The 23,948-nt window shown below is 41.2% G+C and overlaps 2 protein-coding genes across 5 annotated transcripts in view; one reads left to right on the top strand and one right to left on the bottom strand.

The window, feature by feature from the left end:
- Nucleotides 1–11,113, bottom strand: part of TM7SF3 (transmembrane 7 superfamily member 3) — a 42,985-nt gene extending 31,872 nt beyond the window's left edge. The window contains exons 1-2 of one of the 2 annotated variants that reach the window (XM_032646408.1): nucleotides 10,817–11,113; nucleotides 670–824 (exon numbers count right to left, since the gene is read on the bottom strand). In XM_032646408.1, coding sequence (XP_032502299.1) covers nucleotides 670–824; nucleotides 10,817–10,907 — 246 coding nt within the window. In that variant the 5' untranslated portion in view covers nucleotides 10,908–11,113. The remainder of the gene's footprint in view (nucleotides 1–669; nucleotides 825–10,816) is intronic. The other variant, XM_032646409.1, reaches the window with a different exon arrangement.
- Nucleotides 11,114–17,520: 6,407 nt separating this feature from the next.
- MED21 (mediator complex subunit 21) lies at nucleotides 17,521–23,356 on the top strand. 3 transcript variants are annotated; one of them, XM_032647023.1, is made up of 4 exons: nucleotides 17,521–17,594; nucleotides 21,549–21,663; nucleotides 22,209–22,309; nucleotides 22,872–23,354. In XM_032647023.1, exons 1-4 carry the CDS (start codon nucleotides 17,553–17,555, stop codon nucleotides 23,046–23,048), a joined length of 435 nt encoding a protein of 144 aa, XP_032502914.1. In that variant the 5' UTR covers nucleotides 17,521–17,552; the 3' UTR covers nucleotides 23,049–23,354. The 3 variants fall into 3 exon arrangements, with proteins under 3 accessions (XP_032502914.1, XP_032502917.1, XP_032502916.1); XM_032647025.1 differs by lacking the exon at nucleotides 17,521–17,594 and adding an exon at nucleotides 17,664–18,292 and having other exon boundaries at nucleotides 22,872–23,356; XM_032647026.1 differs by lacking the exon at nucleotides 22,872–23,354 and having other exon boundaries at nucleotides 22,193–22,260.
- Nucleotides 23,357–23,948: the final 592 nt, after the last annotated feature.

Raw genomic sequence — 23,948 nt, 5'->3', positions numbered from 1 at the left:
AGGCCTGTGATACTCACCTCTTAGCCAGTCTAAACCACTAATTTGACAGGACCCAATCTTGATTATTTTTTAAAAAAATTTAAGACATACACTTCTCCACAAATTTATCACCCTTTGTTAAGATGGTATAGGGGCCCCAAATTCTAACCACCTCTTTGAATTACGCATTACTGCGTTCTCCCACGTATACGCATATTGTACGTATAAATAAACTCTTTTTTTCCCCCTCCTGTTAAAAAAAGAAAAAAAATTTAAGACATAAAGTGGCATCAAATTCTAATGCTCGGGACTTCCCTGGTAGCTCAGTGGTTAAGAATCCGCCTGCCAATGCAGGGGACATGGGTTCGATCCCTGGTCCGGGAAGATCCCACATGCCACGGAGCAACTAAGCCTGTGCACCACAACTATTGAGCCTGTGCTCTAGAGCCTGTGAGCCACAACTACTGACCCACACGCTGCAGCTACTGAAGCCCGTGCGCCTAGAGCCCATGCCCCACAATAAGAGAAGCCACTGCAATGAGAAGCCCGCGCGCAGCAACGAAGACCCAATGCAGCCAAAAAAAAACCCAACAATGTGTCTTTAAAAAAAAAAAAACTCTACCGCTCATGCTAAATACAAGACCCCAAAATGTGGAAATGACTTTTACGGAAGTAACTCTTTGTACTTACCTCAGAAAAAGAAACTGTTGTATTCTGATACTGTGAATGTATTTGGAAAATAAGAAAAGTGACATTGCTGGAAATATGACGCAAAATAGCTTCCTCTGGAGAGGGCTTCTTGAGCTCCAAGTATCTAAACCTCCCCACAGAAAATTCAAGAAGACCTACAAGGAGAGAAACGTTTCATTGTAACACTTATATCTCTAAGCGATTTGTACAAACTGCATACTTAAACACAAATGCATGGCTAATTTAATCCTCAGAAAAACCCTTGAGATAAATATTATTATTACTGCTCCTATTTCACTGATGAGAACAATGAAGCTCAAAGGGGTGAAGCTGCCCACCCAGGGTGCCTCAGCTACAAAGGGTGGAACTGAGAACCTAAAGGGAAGAAAGGTATTTCAAAAGATGTGAAGGCTTCCCTGGTGGCGCAGTGGTTGAGAGTCCGCCTGCCGATGCAGGGGACACGGGTTCGTACCCCGGTCCGGGAGGATCCCACATGCCGCAGAGCGGCTGGGCCCGTGAGCCATGGCCGCTGAGCCTGCGCGTCCGGAGCCTGTGCTGCGCAACGGGAGAGGCCACAGCAGTGAGAGGCGCGCGTACCAAAAAAAAAAAAAAAAAGATGTGAAAAATAGGCCGTTCAAGGTGCCTGGCTCCCAGAGCCCAGGAAAATCCCCCTTCTGGTCGCAGCAATAACAACTCTATTCAGAACAGAGTCCCTGAATTTAAGGATTAACAACCCTGATGAGTTACTAACAATCGTAAATGCACTGGTACTAAAGATTATTACAATCTAGTGAATTCTGAAGTCAGCCCAGCTAGAGAGACACATCTGGCTTCAATTTTACCCCACCATTTACTAGCTGTGTGATCTCAGGCAAGTTACTTAATTCCCTTAAACCTCAATTTCTTCATCTGTCAAATGGGACTGAAGTACTCAGCTCGCAAAGGAAGGTGTCATCATCACAGGCAAAAATGTCTATTGAGTGTCCACACCAGGAACTTCACGAATCATAGGGCTTCTGGAAGAAGGAGCTTTTCGTTTGTTTAAGGATCAAGTTCAGAGTCCACATAAAAGATAGGCTCTAACAAGTTCTCCAACACCTCACCTAGGCTTTCCCATTTGTCCACTTGCCTGCAATGTCTGCTTGTGTTTCACTCACTCACTGTGTCTTATCTCCCAGCTGCTCACCAGTTCTTTCCTTTTCTAACCTAATTCTCAAGGGATCCACTAAATAGGCTGCTTTGACTTCTGTGTGGTTCTGGGTTCCTGTCTCACCCCCTGCCCTAGAGTCAGTATGTCTTTGCATAAACAGCAGAGGAGCCTGCAAGCATTACATAAGCAGTCTTGGGGGCTGGAACCTCAAAATAGAAAAAAAGATTCCAATTTAATAGAGATGAAAAGTAGGTGATGAGGTAAAGATTATAGTCACCAGAGTCCCACAGTGGAAGGATCATGTTTTATTTTAGAAGGAAATTTGAGTCAGTGGGAGCTAAAAGAAAACACCCCCGACACTAACTCATTCTTATGTACCGTTTCCTAAGAAGGCTAATTTTTTCAGCACTTTTTGTTGTTCTTGTAGTTAACACAAGTACTCCATTTGGATGATTAAAAAAAAGACTATCAAGAAAGGCTAACCAAGAAAGCCAAACAGAACATACAAACATTGCTAGAACTAGAATAAAGGTTACTCTCTATAAAATTTCCCCAAACTCCATGATGTTATTATATTATCTTCATAACTTTTTAATTGATTATAGAAAAAAAGGTTATTTGTGGTTCTGATTTAATTTCTAAAAATCCTGAGAAAATTTTAATAGTTGTAACAATGACAAATGAAGGTGGTGTATTTTCTATTTATGTAACTGGAAAGACATTTCACCTTGTATGTGGAACAAAACTCCAGCCTGAATAGAGGTAAAAATATTAGGAAGTGGCTAACAGAATCTACGGAAGTCTGGAAAACGTGGGGAGCTTTCTGGGGTTTTTTTTTGTTTTTAAAGGGGAACAAGGAACATTTTAATATTCCAGGTATTCCCAGCATCAGGATTACTTTATTAGGAAACCAAATTATACATAAAATTAAGTGGACCTCGGTAAATGGTCCTAAAAACTTTTCATGTATTGCACTTTAACTTTGGTCCCATCCATTCTCCACCTTCCAACTCTTAAAACTATCCACAAATTCCAGTCTAAGAGCAGTCTCAGTTTGTTTTCCTAGGAATTAATTGGATTTCCATCCTTTAACTGTCCAAAGCACTCAGCTCACTTACCGGCCTGCCTTTTCGAGTTACATTTTCAGTTTTTCTGTTTTTTCAGTCCGTCCCCATCCCGTTTTCTCTATTTGACAAATACTTATTTAAGTACTTATGGACTAGTCGCTCTGCCTATTATTGAATACTGTGACCAGAACTGATGTAAGTAAATTCGTAAAGGTTATAATCACTTAACTTACACTTAAATTTGCCCTTAAGCCTATCTTAGAAATTTTTGATGATCTTTACATCTGTCTCCCATTACATGGGCCTTGAATCAAAATACTACCCAGAACATTTATAAGCCCTGGAAGAGACTGAAGCTATCAGTTAGTGAAGTGTTGGTTTTCTTAACGCTTCCTTAATCTATCACACAAGGGTGAAGATAAATCACAACTCAGAAATACCTGGAGAACCAAAACGTTCAGTGATTTAAAAGACAGTAAGGAAAGACAGGACCATAGAAATTAAAATATACTACTAAACAACTGGTAACTTAACAAAATAAGTAGGGGTAATAAAAGTAGGTATTCCTGGGAATGTATGTTAAGTGCCTTTTCTTTCTTTTTTTAAAATTTATTTTTATTTTATTTATTTTTGGCTGCATTGGGTCTTCGTTGCTGCGCGCAGGTTTCTCTCTAGTTGCGGAGAGCGAGGGTTACGCTGCGTTGTGGTGCGCGGGCTTCTCATTGCGGTGGCTTCTCCTGTTGCAGAGCACGGGCTCTAGGCGCGTGGGCTTCAGTAGTTGTGGCACACGGGCTCAGCAGTTGTGGCTCACGGGCTCTAGAGCACAGGCTCAGTAGTTGTGGCACACGGGCTTAGTTGCTCCACGGCATGTGGGATCTTCCCGGACCAGGGCTCGAACCCGTGTCCCCTGCATTAGCAGGCAGATTTTTAACCACTGTACCACCAGGGAAGCCCTAAGTGCCTTTTCTTTACACATTTCATTGTTTACCAGATTTCTATAGCAATAATGAGGCGTTCTTACCAGGAATGAAATGCACAATTTGAAAAAAACCTCCTTCCTTGATGGCACTCAAAACACAGGTTCTACCTCAACTCTTCATGTGAAATTTATAAAACAGGGACACAGTCTAGACAAAATGGTGACACTCTCAACACTCAACAGGTGTCACCTGTTTTGTTTTTCCCTTAAAATGGTAATATTGTTCCAGATCATACATAAGCCATATTTTAAAAGGCAAGAACTGTAGAGAAAGTTAATTCCTCCAGCAAGTACACTGTATAGAAATAATCACTATTAACAGTTTGGTATACACCTTTCAGGATTTAGGCAGATATCAGCATGGGCATCTCTATGTAGATGGAAAAAGAAAGACACAAATATGTTTGGTATAGCCATTTCACAGATCTTAGATATCTTTCCACATCAACAGATAATTCTAGCTTTATCATTTTAAAAGCTATATAATATCCCATTCTAGGTAAACATGATTATTCAACCAATCCCTTACTAATGAACATATAGGCTGTTACTATCCCAGCATGAATAAGAAATAAGAAATAGTCTATTTTGTGAAAGAATACTCTATAAAAAACATACATATGTGTGTGTGTACATATATATGCCAAGCAATAAACCTATTTGAGAAGGTTTTTGCTGTGACAGTGTAGCAGATCACCTTTGATTTAAAATAGTTAAAATAACTAAGAAGTCTTGTTCTCATTAAGAAAATCAGAAATGAAAACAGCTTCTGTGAGAATATAAAATGATCAGGACCAAAACAGTAAGTGACAGTCTCTGCTTCCAACTTCTTCGAGAAGAACACCTGCCATTTCAGAAACAGATTTCCGAAAGCTTCCGAAAGGAAGGTGATGCCTACTAACCCTCTTTCCCCAGCCAAATGCCTGTGACAAGAACCAGAAAGAAGCCAGACAACAAAGGGGAGAGACACTGTATACATTATTTTTAAAAAACTGGTCACTTGACAAAGTAAGTAGGGCTATTAAAAACAGGTACCTACGGGGTGTATTTTAAATAATGTTTTCTTTTCTTTACACATTTCCTATTTTTCATATTTTCTGTAGTGCTTATGAGGTGTCCTTCTTAGAAAGGAATTCTAATACAGTGGTCATTCACCTTGGTTGTACGTTACAATTATCTGAAGGTGCTTTTTAAAAGATATTGTTGCCTGGGCCCCTCTCCAACCAGTTAAATCAAAATTCCTGGGGTTAGGGTTCAAGTATCAATTACAAAACAAATATTCTTTAAAATAACATTCAGGGACTTACCTGGTGGTCCAGTGGGTAAGACTCCGTGCTCCTACTGCAGGGGGCCCCCAGGTTCTATCCCTGGTCAGGGAACTAGATCTCACATGCATGCCGCAACCAAGAGTTTGAATGCCGCAATTTAAAAAAAAAAAAAAAAATCCCGCATGCCGCAAAGAAGATCCTGCATGCTGCAACTAAGACCAGTCGCAGCCTAAATAAACTAATTAATTAAAATTTTTTAGGGCTTCCCCGGTGGCGCAGTGGTTGAGAGTCCGCCTGCTGATGCAGGGGACACGGGTTCGTGCCCCGGTCCGGGAAGATCCCACGTGCCGCGGAGCGGCTGGGACCGTGAGCCGTGGCCGCTAAGCCTGCGCATCCGGAGCCTGTGCTCCGCGACGGGAGAGGCCACACAGTGAGAGGCCCGCGTACAGCAAAAAAAAAAAAAAAAAAAAAAAAATTTTTAAAATGCCTACAAAAAAGTGCACAAAGTTTACACTGCCAGATCAAGAAACAGCATTCTAACCTCTTAGAGGTCTCCTGGTGGCCTCTTCCAATCACTACCTCTTCCCTCCTCCCCAGAGGTAACCATGATCCTAACTTTTAACACCACAGATGGGCATTTTTTTTTTTGAAATGTAATTAAATGGAATCATACAGCATGAATTCTTTTGTGTCTAGCTTTTTAAAAATCAACATTTTATTTGTGAGATTCATCCCAGCTGCTATCGTAACTGTTATTCATTCACTTTCATTGCTGTATGCTTCATGAAATAAATAAACCACAATTTATTTATCTATTCTACTGTTAACGAACATTTGGACTATTTCTAGTTTGGAGTAATTATAAATAACTCCATTCAGACAATTTTTTGTATGTGTCTTTTGGTGCACATGTACACATTTCTATTGGGTACAACCTGTGAGTAGAATTATCAGGTAACAGGGTGTACTTATATTCAATTTTAGTAGATACTCCTGAACAGTTATCCAACATGGTTTTGCCAATTTAGACCTCTATCAGCTTGTGAGGAAGTATTCCAGTTACACTATACTCTCACCAACACTTGGTAAGAACATTTTGTTTTACCTATTGGTTATTTAAATATCCTCTTTGTGAAAGGGTCTGTTAAGCCTTTTGCCCATTTTAAAAACTGGATTATCTGTACTTATTGAATTTTAGGAACTCTTTAGTCATCACTGATATGAGTATTCTGTCAGATATGTGTTACAAATATCTTCTCCCACTCTTATAGCTTGTCTTTTCACTCTCGATACCTTTAGATTAACAGAAGTTTTAATTTTAATGTAGTCCAATTTCTCAAGCTTTTCCTTTATGATTTTAAAGAATTCTTTGCCAACACATTCCAAGATCAGGAAGATACATTCCCCATGTTAATGTCTAGAACTTTGTTCTACCTTTCACATTTAAGTCTAAAATCAACATGAAACTGATTTTTATGTATGGTGTGAGGCGGGATGGTCAAGGTTCATTTTCCCATATGAATATCCTGTTGACACAGCAACCTTTATTGAAAGTAGTTTCCTTACTGCTCAGCAATTCCACCTTTCACATAAGTCAAGTGACATATGTGAGGGTTTATTGCTGGACTCTTAACTGTGTACCATTGGTCTATTTGCCTATCCTAACACCAATATTACACTGTCTTAATTTCTGCCCCAAATTGTTCTTCCTCTTCAAGACTGTCTTGAGTATTTTTGGCCCTTTTTCATTTCCATATAAATTTCAGAAAGCAGCTTGTCAATTTCCACAAAAAAAAACCCTGCTGGGATTTGATTGAGATGGCACTGAATGTATTAATTTAGGGAGAAATGATACCTTTATAACAGAATTTTTCTAATCTACGAATTTGAGATATCCCTCTATTTATTTTCTTAATTTATCTCAAGAATGTTGTATAGTTTCCTCTATAGAGATTGTAACATATCCCATTATAATTATCCCTAAATATTTAATATTTCTTGATGGTATTATAAATTTACTTTTTATTTTCTATTTCAATTTCTAGCTGTCTCTTCACCAACATGCCTTTTTTTCAAGGCTCCAGGTGATTCTAATGTCCAGCCAGGCGTGAGAACTCCTAACACAACGTTTGATGAATTAGGGAAGGAAAGCTATATTTTTTCCTATTCTTAGTTATCTTTATCTAACTTTTGTGTGAAAATCCTCTGGCAATCCAAGAGCCATTTCACAATTTTTATAGAATACTGTATATTAAACAAACCAGTTATGGTTTGAGTCCTGACTTGCAGGGCCCTTTCATATTTGATGTTCCGGAGCCTCACACAGTGCCAGGCACCTGGTTGGCACACAGTAAATGTTTGGTAAATGACAGCTGAATTTTGTGACCTCAGACAAGTAATTATTTCCTATGGGCCTCAGTTCCCTCATGGTAAAATGCAGTTAACCGTGCTGCATACATCACGTGGCTGCTGAAAGTATCAAATGGGGAAAAAATTGTAAACTGTCCAATACTACACAATATCATTATTAGTTTCTATTAGCTTTCCAATGTTTCAGAGGCTCATGTCCTTATCAAAAAAAAGAAAAAACAAATGCAGGCAGTCAGTATGGTCCTCCTACAAATAAACTAGTGGGAAGAAGAGGTCTAACAGGTATAAAACACCCAGCACATCCATCATGAACAGCAAGTTGAGAAAGTGACTTCCACAGACTGACAAGGAAATATAGTGAAAGTCAAAACAACTTTAACAGTCTAGCCTGGCAGAAACTGCATTTCATTTCTACTCATAAAAACAGACATGGCAAAGGAAGACACAAATACAAAAATATATCCTGAAGAGGTTAATAGGAACTTAACTGCACTTCTAAGTCATCTGGAAAAGGATGCATAAGAAACATTTTTTGAGGGATAATTAGATCTTATGACTTGAGGAGTGGACAGGAAAGACAGCACATCAAGGATATTACAGGGCAGGGCTTCCCTGGTGGCGCAGTGGTTAAGAATCCGCCTGCCAATGCAGGGGACACGGGTTCGAGCCCTGGTCCAGGAAGATCCCACGTGCCGCGAAGCAAGTAAGCCCGTGTGCCACCACTACTGAGCTTGCGCTCTAGAGCCCGCGAGCCACAACTACTGAGCCCACGTGCCACAACTACTGAAGCCTGCACACCTAGAGTCCGTGCTCCGCAACAAGAGAAGACACCACAATGAGAAGCCCATGCACCACAACGAAGAGTAGCTCCCGCTCACGGCAACTAGAGAAAGCCCGCGTGCAGCAACGAAGACCCAATGCAGCCGAAAATAAATAAATTTAACAACAAAAAAGAAGGCTATTACAGGGCAAACGTCTAACACGAGACTGAGCACTTAAGCTGTAGCTCTCCTCTGCTTTCTCTGGCAAAAATGTTTCTTGTCATCTAACGTACAGCAGGGGACCCTTTTCTATTTTTCATACCCTTCCTCCATTCCTACCCAGAGTCACTCTTTCCTTCCAATAATTCCATTCTAAAAAGAGCTGCCCAATCCCAATATGTTCCTTTTCTTTCTCAATCAGATCCTAAACTTGCAACCTTCAAATTTTCCACCTCTTCCTTTTTACTATTTACTGAAATGTACCTCCACTGTTTCTGCTTTAACTCAACAGAAAAATTTTAGGACAGATTTGTCAACGGTTAGTCTTCATAATTCTCTTCAGATGGAATATTAAAAACAAAAACCGTTCAGCTACTTGAGCGGGCCAGCATTCAACTGCCCCTCCCACTTTCTCATTGATACTTTCTTATGAATTTTCATTAGCCCTAAAAGGTGAAAGGAAACACAAAAATGCACACACTTTTGAGAGAAAGAGAACACCTGCAACTAACTACACAAGTGGCCTGCTACCTTCCTTAAGCATTATGGATAGCACAAACTGGAGAAGGTTCAAAGAGCACTCTGCTCAACTCCAATCACTAGGTAAGTTCCTGTGAGTTACCAGATATGAACCTGAATCAATAATGAAAGGTGTTCACGGTAGCAGGGAACCGGGACTCCAAGAGAAGGGAAAACTGTTTAGATGTATGGTTCATCTCCTGCTGGTCACAGAAAGCACCATCCTCAGACATTCTAGAACTCGATCTGCCACCTTCAAAGATTCACTTAGCTTCTAAGCCACTAGTCAAGGTGTTTAGCTCTTTCTGCTAGAGATGGGTAAATCCTCCTAAGTTACAGCAGCTACTCAATTTCGAGTTTGTATACTCATCAGAAACCTCAAACAGAAATCCAGACATTTTCCAGGAGGATCATGCAAGTCTGGAACTAAGTCTTCCTTAATTTCCGCCCTGATCTTTATCTGACAGATGTGGAGAATATCGGCTTTCATTAACCCTCAGCAGTCAAGTTCCCACCTGCTGTCCCTCTTCTGCACAGAACAGCAATACTGATGCAAGGCCAGAAGAATAATGTGGCTGAGGAAATAACAGTGCTGTAATCACAGAGGTGAGAAACAGTGTCTGAAAGACATTAACTTCTCAAATTCCTTCTCTCGTCTGATCATCTGCAAACTCAATCTCTCAGATTCTTCACCTTGGAAGAATGGAAATAGCCATATGAGGGAGGGAGAATCTACTTTGAGGAATGAGAATTCAGAGAAGAATTAAGTGTAAAGCACCACACTAAGTAAAACATTCTCACTGGAGGGCAGCTTTGTAGAAGTGGAAGACCATGAAATTGACAGCAAGACACACGGGTTCATCTGCTGTCTGTGCCCCTCTTAGCTGTTTACTTGTGTAGTGAGCATCGTCTTGGGCCTCAGGTTCATCCTCCACCAGTGAGGACAATAATTATCTAACAGGGTGGTAAGGATTAAATAACACTGCCATGAAAAGCACATGGCACATGCTGCACGCAGTGAATGTTAGCGCCCTGTTATAAATAAGGCTATTTTTTCTGCAAAACTATAACCGCCCTTTTCAGCTTTGGCCTTAAATTCTAGGCAAAAATTCTAGGATTCAGTTTGCACAAGTGCTTTTCAAAGATACGCATTCAGAAACAGAATCACATTATTCAGAAAATATTATGTTTCAGAACTACAACTAGTCTCTTAAGCTCAAAACAAAACCAAGAATGTTCTTGACCCCATGGAAAAGCACATGATTATCAGCTTCATACAATTAACGCTTTTTACAGTTTATATTAACAAACCACCAACTATTACTAAGATCCATTCACCAAGCACATGACCTATGGTCTAAAGTCCCATTCTGGGTTCATTTTTCCTCTGAAACTCCGTAGAGCATAACCAGTGTGAAAAGCACCTAGATTTTGGAGTACAAAAACCCGCTGCACCTTGGCTGCATCAAGCCTCGCAGTCCAGACGCTCAGACCAGCCACTTGGGAGCAAAGAGGTGTTTTAATGTGTTAAATAAAACCTACAAACATGGCTGCACCCTAAGGGAGAGAATAATGTGTCTGAACAAGAGAGTTTCCTATCTCTTCCCATTCCCCCAGCCTAAATCAGGAGGTTGACATTAAGGCCTCCTTAGCAATGGGACTTGCCTTCTGCAGGAAAGGACCTCGATCCATTCCTGCCGTTTCTGAACTCACCGCCTCCCCCGCTGCGCGGACAGACCCCGGGGTGGACTCTGACCTTGCAAGAAATGCAAGACCAAGTTTGGGTTGCAGCAGTCAGGCGCCCCCGACCTTACCCTCGCTGGAGTTCCCGACGGTCTCGGCTCCGGCGGCCGCCGCCGGTTCCGACGCCAACACAGCCAGGAGCAGCAGCCGAAGGAGCTCCATTGCTGCCCCAGCCGGGCGCCGCCACCTAGCCCGCGCTATCCCGGGGCGCCCGCGTCCGGCGCCATCGCTCGCCAGGTGCACGCGCGGCACACCTGCCAGCCCCGCGGAGCCCGCGCGCCCCCCGCCCCGGCAGAGGGCTCCAGTTCCGGCAATCAGCCCCGCTGCGCGGCCCCACGCCTCCTCCAGCCCCTCACGTCACGGCGACTGCGCCCCCCGGGGCGAGGGCGGGGACGGGAGCGGAGGGGCGTGCCCGGGCGGCGCTCGCCTCCTCCAGGCCGGCGGCGCTGCGGGCACCCTTGCGCCGGGGGCTGCGGCGCCCCCAGGAAGTTCTGGGTTGTAACCTGTACTTCCCACTTTGGTATCTTTCGCACTTACGAAAACTACCGTTCGAGTGAAAAATAACCCTTTCTGTAGCGGCCTAACGTCTCCAGGCTCCAGTTTCCCGCGTTTCCTTTGCAAACGGAAAAAAAACAGGAATCTGGTGCTCAAAACGCTAGAGTTGATCGTTTCTCCCTGTCGCAATTGCCTTAGCTCCTCAGGGAGATGTTGGTATGAAAATACGGGGGCAGTGCTGTTTCTGTGGTGGTTATTGCGCTGGTGATGAGCGCCACAATTAAAAATGTTTCGTTTTGTCTAAGTGAAATTATCCTCGAAGACTCAAGACCTTCATCTGAACTTCCTCTCTCAAATTTTATACGTGAGGTCCGTTTAAAGGACCGTAGTCCATGTGACAGATGGCTCGTGAGACGATTGTGGAATTAGGTTTATAGGTAAACCTATAAATATAGGTTTATTTATTTGGGGAAGATTGCCCTGCTTTATTTTTCCTGCTCTTTAACTTTTTCAGTTATCTATTTTAATAAGCAACTATGTTGAAAATTCCATATGTGGTTAATCCACTACTAAACTAAAAACCTATAGCAGTCACCATAATATTAATAGGCACAACTCTTTTACTGTCCTTCCTCTGCCTGGCCCAAATGTTCACACCTGCGGTAGTACTGTTTATTCCTATGGTGTTTATTCACTGTCCTACATACCCTCTTTTCCACTAACTCTCAATAGATGAAACCCCGGGACGATGATAGCAGCGATTATAAGGGTAGCATTTGGACCCGTGGATGGATTATTCAGTAAATTGTGTCTGATAACTGATTAGCTGCACTGTACTGGGGAGGGAGGATTACAACTCTATCTCACATTGTCACAATGAAATCCCAAAGTAATAAAATTAAAATCTTAAAAGAGCTAGAAGAAATACACGTTTAAAAAAACAAGTTGATCACAGAATGATGGAACTGTCTTTTTTTTTTTTCTTTTAAGAGTTTATTTGAGCAAAAATCTATTGGAATCTGGCAGTGCCAAACCAGAAGTGATCAGAATTATTCAGTGGAGGAACTTTCTAAGCAAAAAAGCGAAGGAGGAAACCATAAAGGAAAAGATTGGTAGATTTGGCTACTTAAATATTTTAATTTTATTAAAGTCAATAAACACCATAAACAATAAACCATATGAAAAGTCAAGTTGATGACCAAAAGTAAAAGTTAGCAAACGACATGAATAGGGAATTTAAAAAACAAAAAAATAGAAGAAAAGAAACACAAATGGCCAGTAAACACATGAAAAAATGTTCAAATTCACTAGTAACACACAAAATCAAATTAAGAAACTAAGCTGTAAATATTTTAAAAGAACAAGAACTTCGAGTGTGGGTGAAAGAGCTGAGAAGACATTCTAAGATCTAACTAGTGAGAGTGTAATTTCATACAACTTTTTATGGCATGAGCTGCATCAGAAATCTTAAAAATACTCAGCTTTGGTGTGATAATTGCACTTTTGGATTTAAGTATGTAAATATGTATAAAAATTATATATATATATTAGTGCACAAAACTGTTCAAGATGTTATTTACAATAGCAAAAAAACTAAAACAACCCAAATGCCCAACAATAAGTTAATTAAATAACCTGTAACGTAGCCATATAATAGAATACCTTGTAGCCCTTCAAAAATCATTTTTTAAAAGGCAACTGAATGATCAGGAAGTGTTTATGAAAAGGCAAGTTAAAAAGCAATATATATATACATGTATGTATATAGTATAAGCTTTATTTTGCTTTCTTTTTAATATGCATTCATGTTTATATGCATAGAAAGGTTGAAAGAACATTATCAAAATGTTTAAAAGAGTTTATCTCCAGGTGATTGGATTAAGAATGATTTTCTCTGCACATTTCTGCTCTTTGTAAAATTTCTATATTGAATGTGTATGGCTTTTGAATAAAAAAATAAATTTTTTTTTAAAGTATACTGCTAAATGTTTTCTGGTAAAAGCATTCAGGATTTAACAGTCCATCTTCCTGAGTATGACACATAATGTTTTCCATGATGTAGCGCCTGTCCAGCTCTCCAGGTTCTTGCTGCAACTCAGCTCCTCTATGCTGGCCATGCTGAATTAATTTCACCTCCCTGAACTAACCCCATTCCCTCTCTTCACACTTTAGCATTGCGGTTCCCTGTGCCTGCAGTGGACAGCTGATGACAGATGTGTCAGTAAGCAGCAGAGGGCCTCATTACCTTGGCTCCAAAATACTGTAACAGCTTGGGAAGAATATTGGCTGGGATTCCTTGCTCATGTCAGAGTTCCACTGGCAACCTGTGAAGCAAATGGGCCCAGCAGCTTTGCAGATGAGTTTTTATTCCTAAGAATTGAAAGGAAACACAAAAACTGACAAGATTCCCAAATCCAAGATATAGATAACTAGAGCCTTAAGGACTGCTTCAATTGAGTCTAGAAAAAGAAGGCAGGCAACCTATCCTAGATTTTTGACAACGCCCAAGACACCGTGGATGGAGATGGGAATAGAGCTCCAGGGGAAAGGCAGGAAAGGTGCTCTGTGAAGCTTGCCCATGTATTCTATCTCATTCTAACCTCACCTTTGCTCTGTTTTGTTTTTTTGAATTTTAGAATTTTATTTATTTTTTTTTATACAGCAGGTTCTTATTAGTTATCCATTTTATTGCTCTGTATTTTTTAACACTTGTTCTTCCTGCGGGTTACATTCTTTGGACTGTGTTCGTTAAATTAAATTCAATAAATGTTTATTTAGTAACATATGGAAATCATTATGCTAGGAAATTCATTCATTTAGTCCATAAATATGCATTCAGAGTCTTCTAAGTGTCAGGCTAAATGCTAGGTGCTAGGCATTGGAAATATGGAAACAATTAAAATATGTTTCCTGCCCACAAGTAGCTCATGGTGGTGAGTAAATTAGAGTCATGTATGGATAATTAAACCTCAATGTGTTAAGTGGAATAACAAGTACAAGGAACAATTCTGAAGATTGGGAGCAACTAACTTACTCCAGGGTTTCAGGAAAGGTTTCTATCAAGAAAGAAACATTTAAAATGAGGTTTAAAGTTGAGTGGATGATCAACAGGGGAACAAAATCGAGGTAGGGATGGAAGTGTGAGCTTTTCATACAAGGAAGAGAGAATTAATGCATCTTATATGATGTGCATAGGAGTACGAAACAGCAGAGCATCTGTAGGGAATTGCAAAGAATCTAATGTAGCAAATGCTTATTTACAGTATTTCAGCACAGTGCTTGGAACAGTTTAGATGTTTAATAAATTGTGACTGAGTAGGTAATAAAGGTAGTTAAGGGTCTAGAATGTCAAGTTAAAGAGCTGTTAAAGACTTTTTTTCCTGAAAAAATAGGGAGTCACTACAGATTAAAAAAATCAAAGTACTTACTACAAGATTGGCTATGAGTTGATTAAAAAATCGAAGCTGGGTGGTGGGTACGTGTGTGCTCACCATACTATTCTCTCTACTTCTGTGTATGTTTGAAACTTTTAATAATATAAAGTTTAAAAGGACATACTTACCAAAATTGTGTTTCAAAGATAAGAGATACATAATACTGAGTTCCTCCTCTTAAAACCATATAATCCAGTAGGGGATTCAAGAAAAGCAAATTAAAAAGCATATGAAAAAAATGTCAGGGCTTCTTCCCTGGTGGCGCAGTGGTTGAGAGTCCGCCTGCTGATGCAGGGGACACGGGTTCGTGCCCCGGTCCGGGAAGATCCCACATGCCACGGAGCGGCTGGGCCCCTGAGCCATGGCTGCTGAGCCTGCGCGTCCGGAGCCTGTGCTCCGCAACGGGAGAGGCCACAACAGTGAGAGGCCCGCGGCGTACGGCAAAAAAAAAAAAAAAAAAAAAGTCAAAATCATGAGAGAGAAGGGGTCCATGTGGAATCTAGTAATTCATAAAATTTACATTAAAAGTAAAAAGTAAAACTTTAAAAGATCTAGTGTGAATTAAATAACAGCAAAGAAATTGTTTTGATAAAGGTAAAGAATTGAGTGGTTCTCAATTGGAGGCAATTTTGCCCCACACTTGCTAGGAGTCATCTGGGAATATCTGGAGATATTTTGTGTTGTCACGACTGGGTGGGGGGGCGTTGCTACTCTCATCTCGTGAGTAGAGGACAGGGATGCTGGCAAACATCCTACAATGCACAGGACAGCACCTCAGAACAGAGAAATCAGCCTCAAACGTCAATAGAGCCATTGTTGAGGCATCCTGAGCTACACATATAAGACTGCATTTTGCAGGCGGATTATTACCTGAAGTCCACAGCTTCAAAAGGTTCATAAACCCCTGAAAATGTATGCAAAATTCTGAGAGCCTGGTCTGGGAAAAGGTCCAGTTTTCATCTGATTCTTTAGGGGTCCATGGCCAGAAGAGGCTTAAGAAGCGCAGGAAAAACAAAAATTTTCAGGGGCTGTGGCTGAATAATCTGATGTGATTATTTCACTCAGAAAACTATTGCACGAGGAGGCGGGAATCTGTTTCCTAGAGCCAGATTATGGTCAACCTTGAAACCCAAGCAGAAATGGCTGAACATCAACCTGAAGTCTCTGTGGAGCTACTGAAAGCTGTAAGGAACGTAACGACACAGGACAACAGGATGGAAGTTGGGTTGTAATAGGAGTTGCTTCAGAGTGGTTCTACCCCGTGCCCAAATTCTCTTCAATCAGGCTACAAAAGTTAGTATTCTCCCTTCATGGGTACTGTCATTCATCCCTCTGTATCCAGCCAGGCACCAATCCGTGTGAATTTTTCCTTCAAAACTAGCCTTGTCTTCTCTTCTCAGGCTCAACACCCTAGTCTAGGCCCAACTCACCTCATTCTTGAATAACTGCAGACCCCTCCTCCTTGTGAGCCCCTGGCTTATTCATCTTTGCAAACCCAGCACCCACATAACTTTCTGGCACGTGGCAGACATTCAGTAAGGAACACTCTCAGCTGGGGGTGAGAAGAGAGGGTCACAAGCTTACCCCATATTACAGTTAAACCAAATTAGAATTCTCTCAATAATCCCATTAAGGGGGGAGGTGCCTCACCTGTAGAGGTTCCCAATTAGGTCCCAGCAGTTTTGTTGATTGTTTGGAGGTGGGGTTGTGTGGTGGTGAAACAGAAGTGGAGCTTCCCAGCTAGCGCTGGAGTAGATCCCACAAGCCAAGTTCCCAACAGAGAGTTTTCTCCACCCTCCCCCAACCCCAGGAGGGTAATCAGGGATAATCAGCCGTGAGTTTGTCTGAAGTCCACAAAGCAGTCATTAGCTGATTCCAGCCTCATTTCTTTCCAGACTATCCCCAGGCTCTAAGTTTCCTTAAATACCAAGCTTTGACCATCACTCTTCACACCGAAACCCTCAATAGGTCCAAAGTCTAAGCCTAAATTACACAGCTTATCTTTTTAAAAACTGAACATACCGCACCTACGCACCTGGCTTATTTTCCAGGAACCTCCTCTTTTCCCACTACCTTCTCCTCTTTCTCACTGTGAAACTTCCACTCTCTTCTCCACCAACCCTGCTCTGTTCCTTACCGAGTTTCTCGCAGTCACACAAACAAGAGATGCTGATTACACCTTACCTTTTACCTTACCGTCTTCCTCCTCTCACTTTTGCCCACAAGACCTCTGTTTTCCATAATCTTCCAACACGGCAATTACAGCTCAGTTTAGTACTAGTTTTGGACACTTTCCATCTCACGTGTGTCAGCTGCCCCAGCACACCCACATTTAAATACGTATCCAGGTGTTCCGCACCCAAAAGCAACGGAGGGGCACCCGAACACAGCCCGCCTTGATTACTTGCTGAAATTTAATTTGGATTTCTTGACACTCAAGTCGGTACCGTGACTCCCAAGTATTCTTTAGTTGTTTGCTGTGTATGTTTTGTGGTCCATGCAAGTATTCAAGGCGATGTTTATAAATGGATACAAGGGAGGATAGGGAAAATTACTTTTAAAAACCGCATAATCCAACAATCTCTGTAAAGTGTGTAACACCTAAAAGCCACGAGAAAGTACGTTGCCCCCCCAAACAATGTGGGCCCTGTACAGCCCCCGCGTTACTGAACGTGCTTACAGCTGAGTCGCCCCAGGTGGAGGTAGTCCGTATAAAGTAGGCCTCCGGAAAGTCCCGCCCACTCCGCGCCGGGCGTGGAGTAAGGCTTGACTCCACCCCCTCCAAGAACGCAGCCCCGTGATTGGCCATGACGCATCCTAGAGCTGCCCAATTGCGTACGAGCAGCTACTCTCGCGTCTCTTTGTTTGCGGGAGGAACATGGCGGATCGGCTCACGCAGTTGCAGGACGCCGTGAACTCGGTGAGTAATTGCACGCGATTAATCTCCGTCGTCTTCTTTCCCGAGAGAAAGCAAGGCAGAAAAAGGCAGCAAGCAAGGCAGAGGGCAAAACTCGGAAGTGGGGAATGGACTGAGGCCGGGCTTCAGCATCAAGCGCTGGGGTTGGAGGGAGGCGGCGCTGCGGTCTGGAAGGTCTTAGGCCGGCGGCGGGGCGGTTCGGGAGCCAGCGGCCTCTTAGCCTGCGAAGTGGAGGATCTCACTCCACTCCGTGACAGGACTGCGTGGACTGTCACGCTTCACGGCCTTATCATGTTCTCTCGGAAAGGTTTTATTTGGTTGTCAGTGGTGCTTATGGGAGTGCTCCTCTTTGGCAGGGAGGGGAGAGGAAACGGAAGCTTTTTTCCCCTTATCAATTTTAACCCACGGAGGGCAATTCTTGTTCTTAATGATTGGATTTTTGCCATTAGATGTTAGCCGAGAATATTCCTTCGCCAAAATTTTCAGGTTGGGGCGGGAGTGATAGTAAAGTGAAAAGTTTTGTTTCATCTTAGTTGGTTCCTATAGACCAAGGGTTCCATCTCTTGGCCGCGCCCCCAGCATGTCAGTTTAGGGAAAACCGACGTCTTTATGATAGTCAATCTTCTGACCTTCGTATATCTTTATTTAAGGTTTTTAAAATGCCTGCCAGTGGGTCTACTCCCTATGAAAAGTCAGGTGTTGTGAGTAGACCCCCTTACTTTGATCCTTCTGATTATTTTTCCTGTTATGTGTACGTAGAAAGTATATGCAAGCCAAAGAATTCATATACTTATTACCATTAAGAGTTAACTTGTTTACATTTCTGTTATTCTATTTAAAATTTGATGTCCCAGGTGAGATGTTGACTGGAAAATCCAAGTACCTGGTCTCTTGCCATTTTTTTCTCAGCGGAAGCTAATAAGTTGGTATTCCTGTTATTAGTCTTTGTGCACTTGAAGAGTGTGAATCTGCTCACAAGAAACTGAGCTACTTTGTGTGTGAGGGCCAGCCCCTAAATGTTGATGAATTCACCAAGGTAAATTCTACCTTTGGTGACTTGCCTGGGCTGCCAACCAGTCTCCCTCAGGGAGATACTCCTTTGAGGCTTTACAAAATCAAATTGTAATGATGCAGCTGGATACAAATGTTATTTTAGGGGAAATGTTGTGTATTCATACATGTCTCAGCCAGAAGGATCGTAAGGAAAAGTGAATATGGCCCTTAACTCCATGGTAGGCAGGCTGATCATTGGATTTTGGAGAAAAACCTCTAGGTTAACTGGTATGGGTGCCTGGTATCCATGATGGGTGCACCACCATGGTTACAGAGAAATACTCCTTGAGGAGTTTACAGTCTGATTAGAAAGATGTCATATACTCAAGAGACATTTAAATAATGCAAAGGCAGTATGTGGTTAGGAGTTGTAATGAATTGAGTGCTTTCAGCTGTAAGTGCTGAAGTAAAGTGAACTGTTGAGTGATTAATTAAAATAGAGGGAATCTTATTAGCATTTATCTGAATTGTAATTATTTGTGAAGTTATTAAAATAAAATTTATTTTACCCACTGAGAACTCCATGAGAGCAGCAACTGTCTTGTTCACTGTATCAGTGTGTTTATACAGTTATATACAATGCTTGTCATAGAGTTGATTTTTGATAAGTATTTGTTGAATAAATGGATTTTGAGAGCTTCATAAGGACAGAGCAAATAGCCAGTGTGTTGAATATTTGTGTGTGTTTTCTGTCTTCTTCATAACACTGCTATAATGTGAGAATGTTCCCAATTTAAAAATTAAAAGAAACTCGAGTTACCAGAACCAGAATTAGAATCCACGTTTGTACAGCTTCAGAGCAGTAACTGCCACTCTATTACCTTTGCAAAATGTGGGCAAAAGCAGTGTAGTCAGGAATGAATTTATCACCAGTCAGGCATATGTGAAGGAGGAATAGATAATGAACAAGTAGGGTTGACTTAGATTATTGAAAGCTTTGAAATGGCCTGAAGACTTGGAGATTTATCTTGAAGACCATGCTGGGGCAAACTCAGAATTTTTAAGCAGAGTAAAATAACATAGAAAATAATAAGAACTAGGAACTTCCCTGGTGGCACAGTGGTTAAGAATTTGCCTGCCAATGCAGGGGACACGGGTTCGATCCCTGGTCTGGGAAGATCCCACGTGCTGCGGAGCAGCTAAGCCTGTGCGTCACAACCCCTGAGCCTGTGCTGTAGAGACAGCGAGCCACAACTGCTGAGCCCGTGAGCCACAACTACTGAAGCCCCTGCACCTAGAGCCTGTGCTCCGCAACAAGAGAAGCCACCCCAGTGAGAAGCCCGTGCACCACAACAAAGAGTAGCCCCCGCTCGCCACAACTAGAGAAAGCCGGCTTGCAGCAACAAAGACTCAAAGCAGCCAAAAATAAATAAATAAATAATTTTAAAAAAGAAAATAAGAACTAGAAATTAATAAGGAGTCTGTTGTAAACAATTCTTGTGTGAAGTTGAACTAACAGCAGCAGTGATGGTAGAAGGAAAAGGGAAAGATTTGTAGTAGTATTAGCAGGATTTGAAGATGAAAGTTGAGTCTGAAGTTAGACTGGTTCACTAGGAGATTCTCAATAGAAATTAGATATAAACAAAGGAAACAGTTGACTTTGAGTTCTGTCATACAAATAATGGCAGTGAATCTTAGTGGAAATGCTGATTCACTGATTGGAGGTAAGGAATTGAGGTTTGAGAGGTCGGGACTATGGAGAGAATTTGGTGGGGAGACTAGGGATCTTAGGTTTGGAGATGGTAATGTTATGGAGCCAGGTTTGTTTGCTGGACTTGTGGAGCAGGCCAAACACTGAGACACTGAGTTTTGCAGCAGAGAAGGGGTTTATTTATTCAGGAGGCAGCGGAGTGAGGAGACAGGAGAACAAATCTCAGATTGCTTCCCAGAAGGCAAGAGGCTTGAGATTTTATGGGATAAAGAAGCAGGGTGTTCTCAGGCCTGGGGAAGGGTGGGTGGAGGTAGGGAAAAGGTGAGGTAATTGGTGTTGTGCACGGGACCAGTTTTAGGGTTGGTGGTCCCAACTATTCTTAGCTGGTCTGAACTGGGCAGGGGCCCACTCCAAATCTTCCAAATTTCTGGAAAACAACTTAAGCCCCTGTTACTACAGTGATGCACGCATCAGCAACGTTATCTGTAGGGGTGGTAAGAAGTCTGGTGCGGTATGACATGGGCTACGTGAAGCTTGGAGGGTGTGCAATTAGGGAAAGAAAAAACAACTAAAGCAGTCTTAATCATTAAAGGCAGGTTACAAGCAGAGGGGTTTCTAACAAGCTGTTCCCTTATCTGCTGTTCTGTAAGACGTACTCCAGTATTTTTGTTTGTGTGACAGCTTCCATTAACCCCATGGGACACAGTTTCAGTAAGGACTTGGTATTCTCAATCTTCAAAACTGATTAAGGAATACTTTTAGAGCCCTGGGAGTTCACAGCTTGAGTCCTGGAGACAAACATTTCAGAATACTTAAGGTGCAGTCTTTTCCCCACTTTTATTCTTGTAACTACTCTAGTTTGAGAAAAGGGGTCACATTTTAAAATTTACCCTGGGGCCATTCTTAGATATTTGCCTATCACATTTGCTCTTTTCCACCACTACTTCCCCAAAAGTCTTTACTTGTGCTTGCAGTAAGTATTGGCATATATTTCTCTAGTCATTCTGTTACCTTGGGAAGAAAAGAAAGATTATTTTGTATTTCTTTGATTGAAACCAGACGTAGTTTCTTTGCATGATTAAAACATTTAATCATTGTTAGTAACTGGTTTATGTTATCCAGAATTACTCCTTTCTGTTTTATTTTCTTGCTCAGAGACCATTATAATAGGAACATTGTTGCTGCCGTTACCAATAAAGTCGGTAAAACAGATAAATCCTTTCTAACTTTGCCACCTTTCCTTTGGCCTCAAGCTTGCAGATCAGTTTTGTAATGCCATTGGAGTGTTGCAGCAGTGTGGTCCTCCTGCCTCTTTTAGTAATATTCAGACAGCCATTAACAAAGATCAGCCAGCTAATCCTACAGAAGGTAAATAGATTTTCTTGGCTTCTCTCAGTTTGACTCTCACATTACCTGTAATCCCTTAAAATTAGATTTATTGAAAAATTCAACTTATTTATGGCTTTCTAAAAATGTTATTGTTTGAGAATATTACTACAAGTTTGTCACAAAAGAAATGAATTTGTTATAGTCAATTTATGTAACACCTCATAATTCTTTTCTTGTCAAACAACAGACGTTTTACTTGTTTAGAGGAGAATTGTATGAATTTAGCTGAATTTTACTTGAGGGACCTTAATAAGAAAGGCATCCCATTTATAGATTCCTTTATTCAATGACCACTGTATTGTCCTAATAAATGAAATGATATACATTATGCTTACATTCCAATTTGAGTTAATATTAAAGCTGATTCTCAAACGTAATAGAATTGATGTGTTAAAGTTACACTTTAATCATTAGAAGCCTGCTACAGAAAAAGTTATGAAGTTTTCTGTTTTCATAAAGTTTAATTTCTCTTTCTGAAAACTTGAGATTCTCTAATATCCTAAATGAGTACCATCTTTCTCTAGAATATGCCCAGCTTTTTGCAGCGTTGATTGCACGAACAGCAAAAGACATTGATGTTTTGATAGATTCCTTACCCAGTGAAGAATCTACAGCTGCTTTACAGGTAAAAATATCTTTTCCTTTGAGAATTTTGTGAGTAGAGAATTTTGAATCAAAGAGATAGATTTAGTGCCTTTTGTTAAAATTTTCAAAGTTAATCTAAATTTTAAAGTGGGAATTTTACTGTGAACTACTGTAGTCTGTTAAAGACTGAGCTGAATGTGTATAATTGTCCAATTTTGAGCTTAAAGAAAACTTGCCATTTTCCTCAGTTTGCTTCTTTTCCTTGCAAAGAGTGAGAGGAGGGGCACATTCTGGGTGTGGAGTAGAATAGTAGTGTCCGAAAGCAGTGTGGAAGGGAGTCTCATGTAGCCATCCAGAGATCTCCAATCGAAAAGTCATCTTTTAATTTAATTTATTCAGAGAAGACTCTGATCTTAGGATTTCTGCCACTGAAAGTTTTATCTGATCTTAGGATTTCTGCAACTGAAAACTCTATCACAATGGTTGGGTAGTCATCAGATTTAAAAGTAAATACTTTTACTGCAGGTTCTTTCCGCCTCAACTTTCATTAATCTCCAAGTTTTTCATTTCTCAGAACATTCTTAAATTTGTGTCTTATAAAGGCTGCAAGCTTGTATAAGCTGGAAGAAGAAAATCACGAAGCTGCTACGTGTCTGGAGGATGTTGTTTATCGAGGGGACATGCTTCTGGAAAAGATACAGAGCGCACTTGCTGATATTGCACAGTCCCAGCTGAAGACAAGAAGTGGCACCCATAGCCAGTCTCTTCCAGACTCATAGCACAGTGTATATATACCATGCGTGCCACTGAGAAAAGAACTGTTTCAATGCCATTGAGAATTCTGCATCAGATTTAGATGGAAGCCTTACCAACAGTTACAGAAACATTAAGCACTATGACACATGTTATCTTCTTAGCTATTTTAAATAGTCTTCTGTTTTCACTCTTAATAATAAGCTTGTAAAATCGTGATTGAAGCAGCTTTAAACTGTCATTATGCCATTTTTTTTATTGTTATCTGGGTTATTGAGGCAGATATTGCATTAATGGTCATAATATAATTAAACAGATGTACTATAAAATTCTATTGTGATGTAATTTGTCTTTATTTTTGTCATATTTCTACAGTCTTTACAAATCAAAACATCCCTCAAGCCAGAGGAGAGGTGGTAAATGCAGAGATAGTGGACTTTTGAATTTAGGTTGATATCCTTCTGCCTCTTTTATTTATTTATTTATTTATTTTGCGGTACGCGGGCCTCTCACTGTTGTGGCCTCTCCCGTTGCGGAGCACAGGCTCCAGACGCGCAGGCTCAGCGGCCATGGCTCACGGGCCCAGCCGCTCCGCGGCATGCGGGATCCTCCCGGACCGGGGCACAAACCCATGTCCCCTGCATCAGCAGGCGGACGCTCAACCACTGCGCCACCAGGGAAGCCCCGGGAAGCCCCCAGAATTTTAACTAAGTTTCCAACTGGGATTTCTGTGGAAATTGACAAGTTATTTCTAAAATTTATATGGAAGTACAAAGTGTCAATAGAAATCAGTATTCTCATTAGAAAATATAGAATGACAGCTTGCTTTAATAAGACAGCATGTATTAGTGCAGGGATAGATAAATAGGCCAATGGAAGAGAATAGAGAGATCTAACACAAATCCACGCAGATCGGAAAACTTGAT

Source organism: Phocoena sinus, chromosome 10 (assembly GCF_008692025.1).
Source record: "Phocoena sinus isolate mPhoSin1 chromosome 10, mPhoSin1.pri, whole genome shotgun sequence".
Lineage (NCBI taxonomy): Eukaryota > Metazoa > Chordata > Mammalia > Artiodactyla > Phocoenidae > Phocoena > Phocoena sinus.
This window is presented reverse-complemented; position numbering and strand designations above follow the sequence as displayed.

Excerpts from the sequence above, each read along its gene's own strand:
- MED21 (XM_032647025.1), top strand. The coding sequence starts at position 18,251 with ATGCCTGCCAGTGGGTCTACTCCCTATGAAAAGTCAGGTGTT. Across the intron at positions 18,293-21,548 it reads CCTATGAAAAGTCAGGTGTT|CTTGCAGATCAGTTTTGTAA; the intron begins GTGAGTAGACCC and ends TTTGGCCTCAAG. Across the intron at positions 22,310-22,871 it reads AATCTACAGCTGCTTTACAG|GCTGCAAGCTTGTATAAGCT; the intron begins GTAAAAATATCT and ends TGTCTTATAAAG.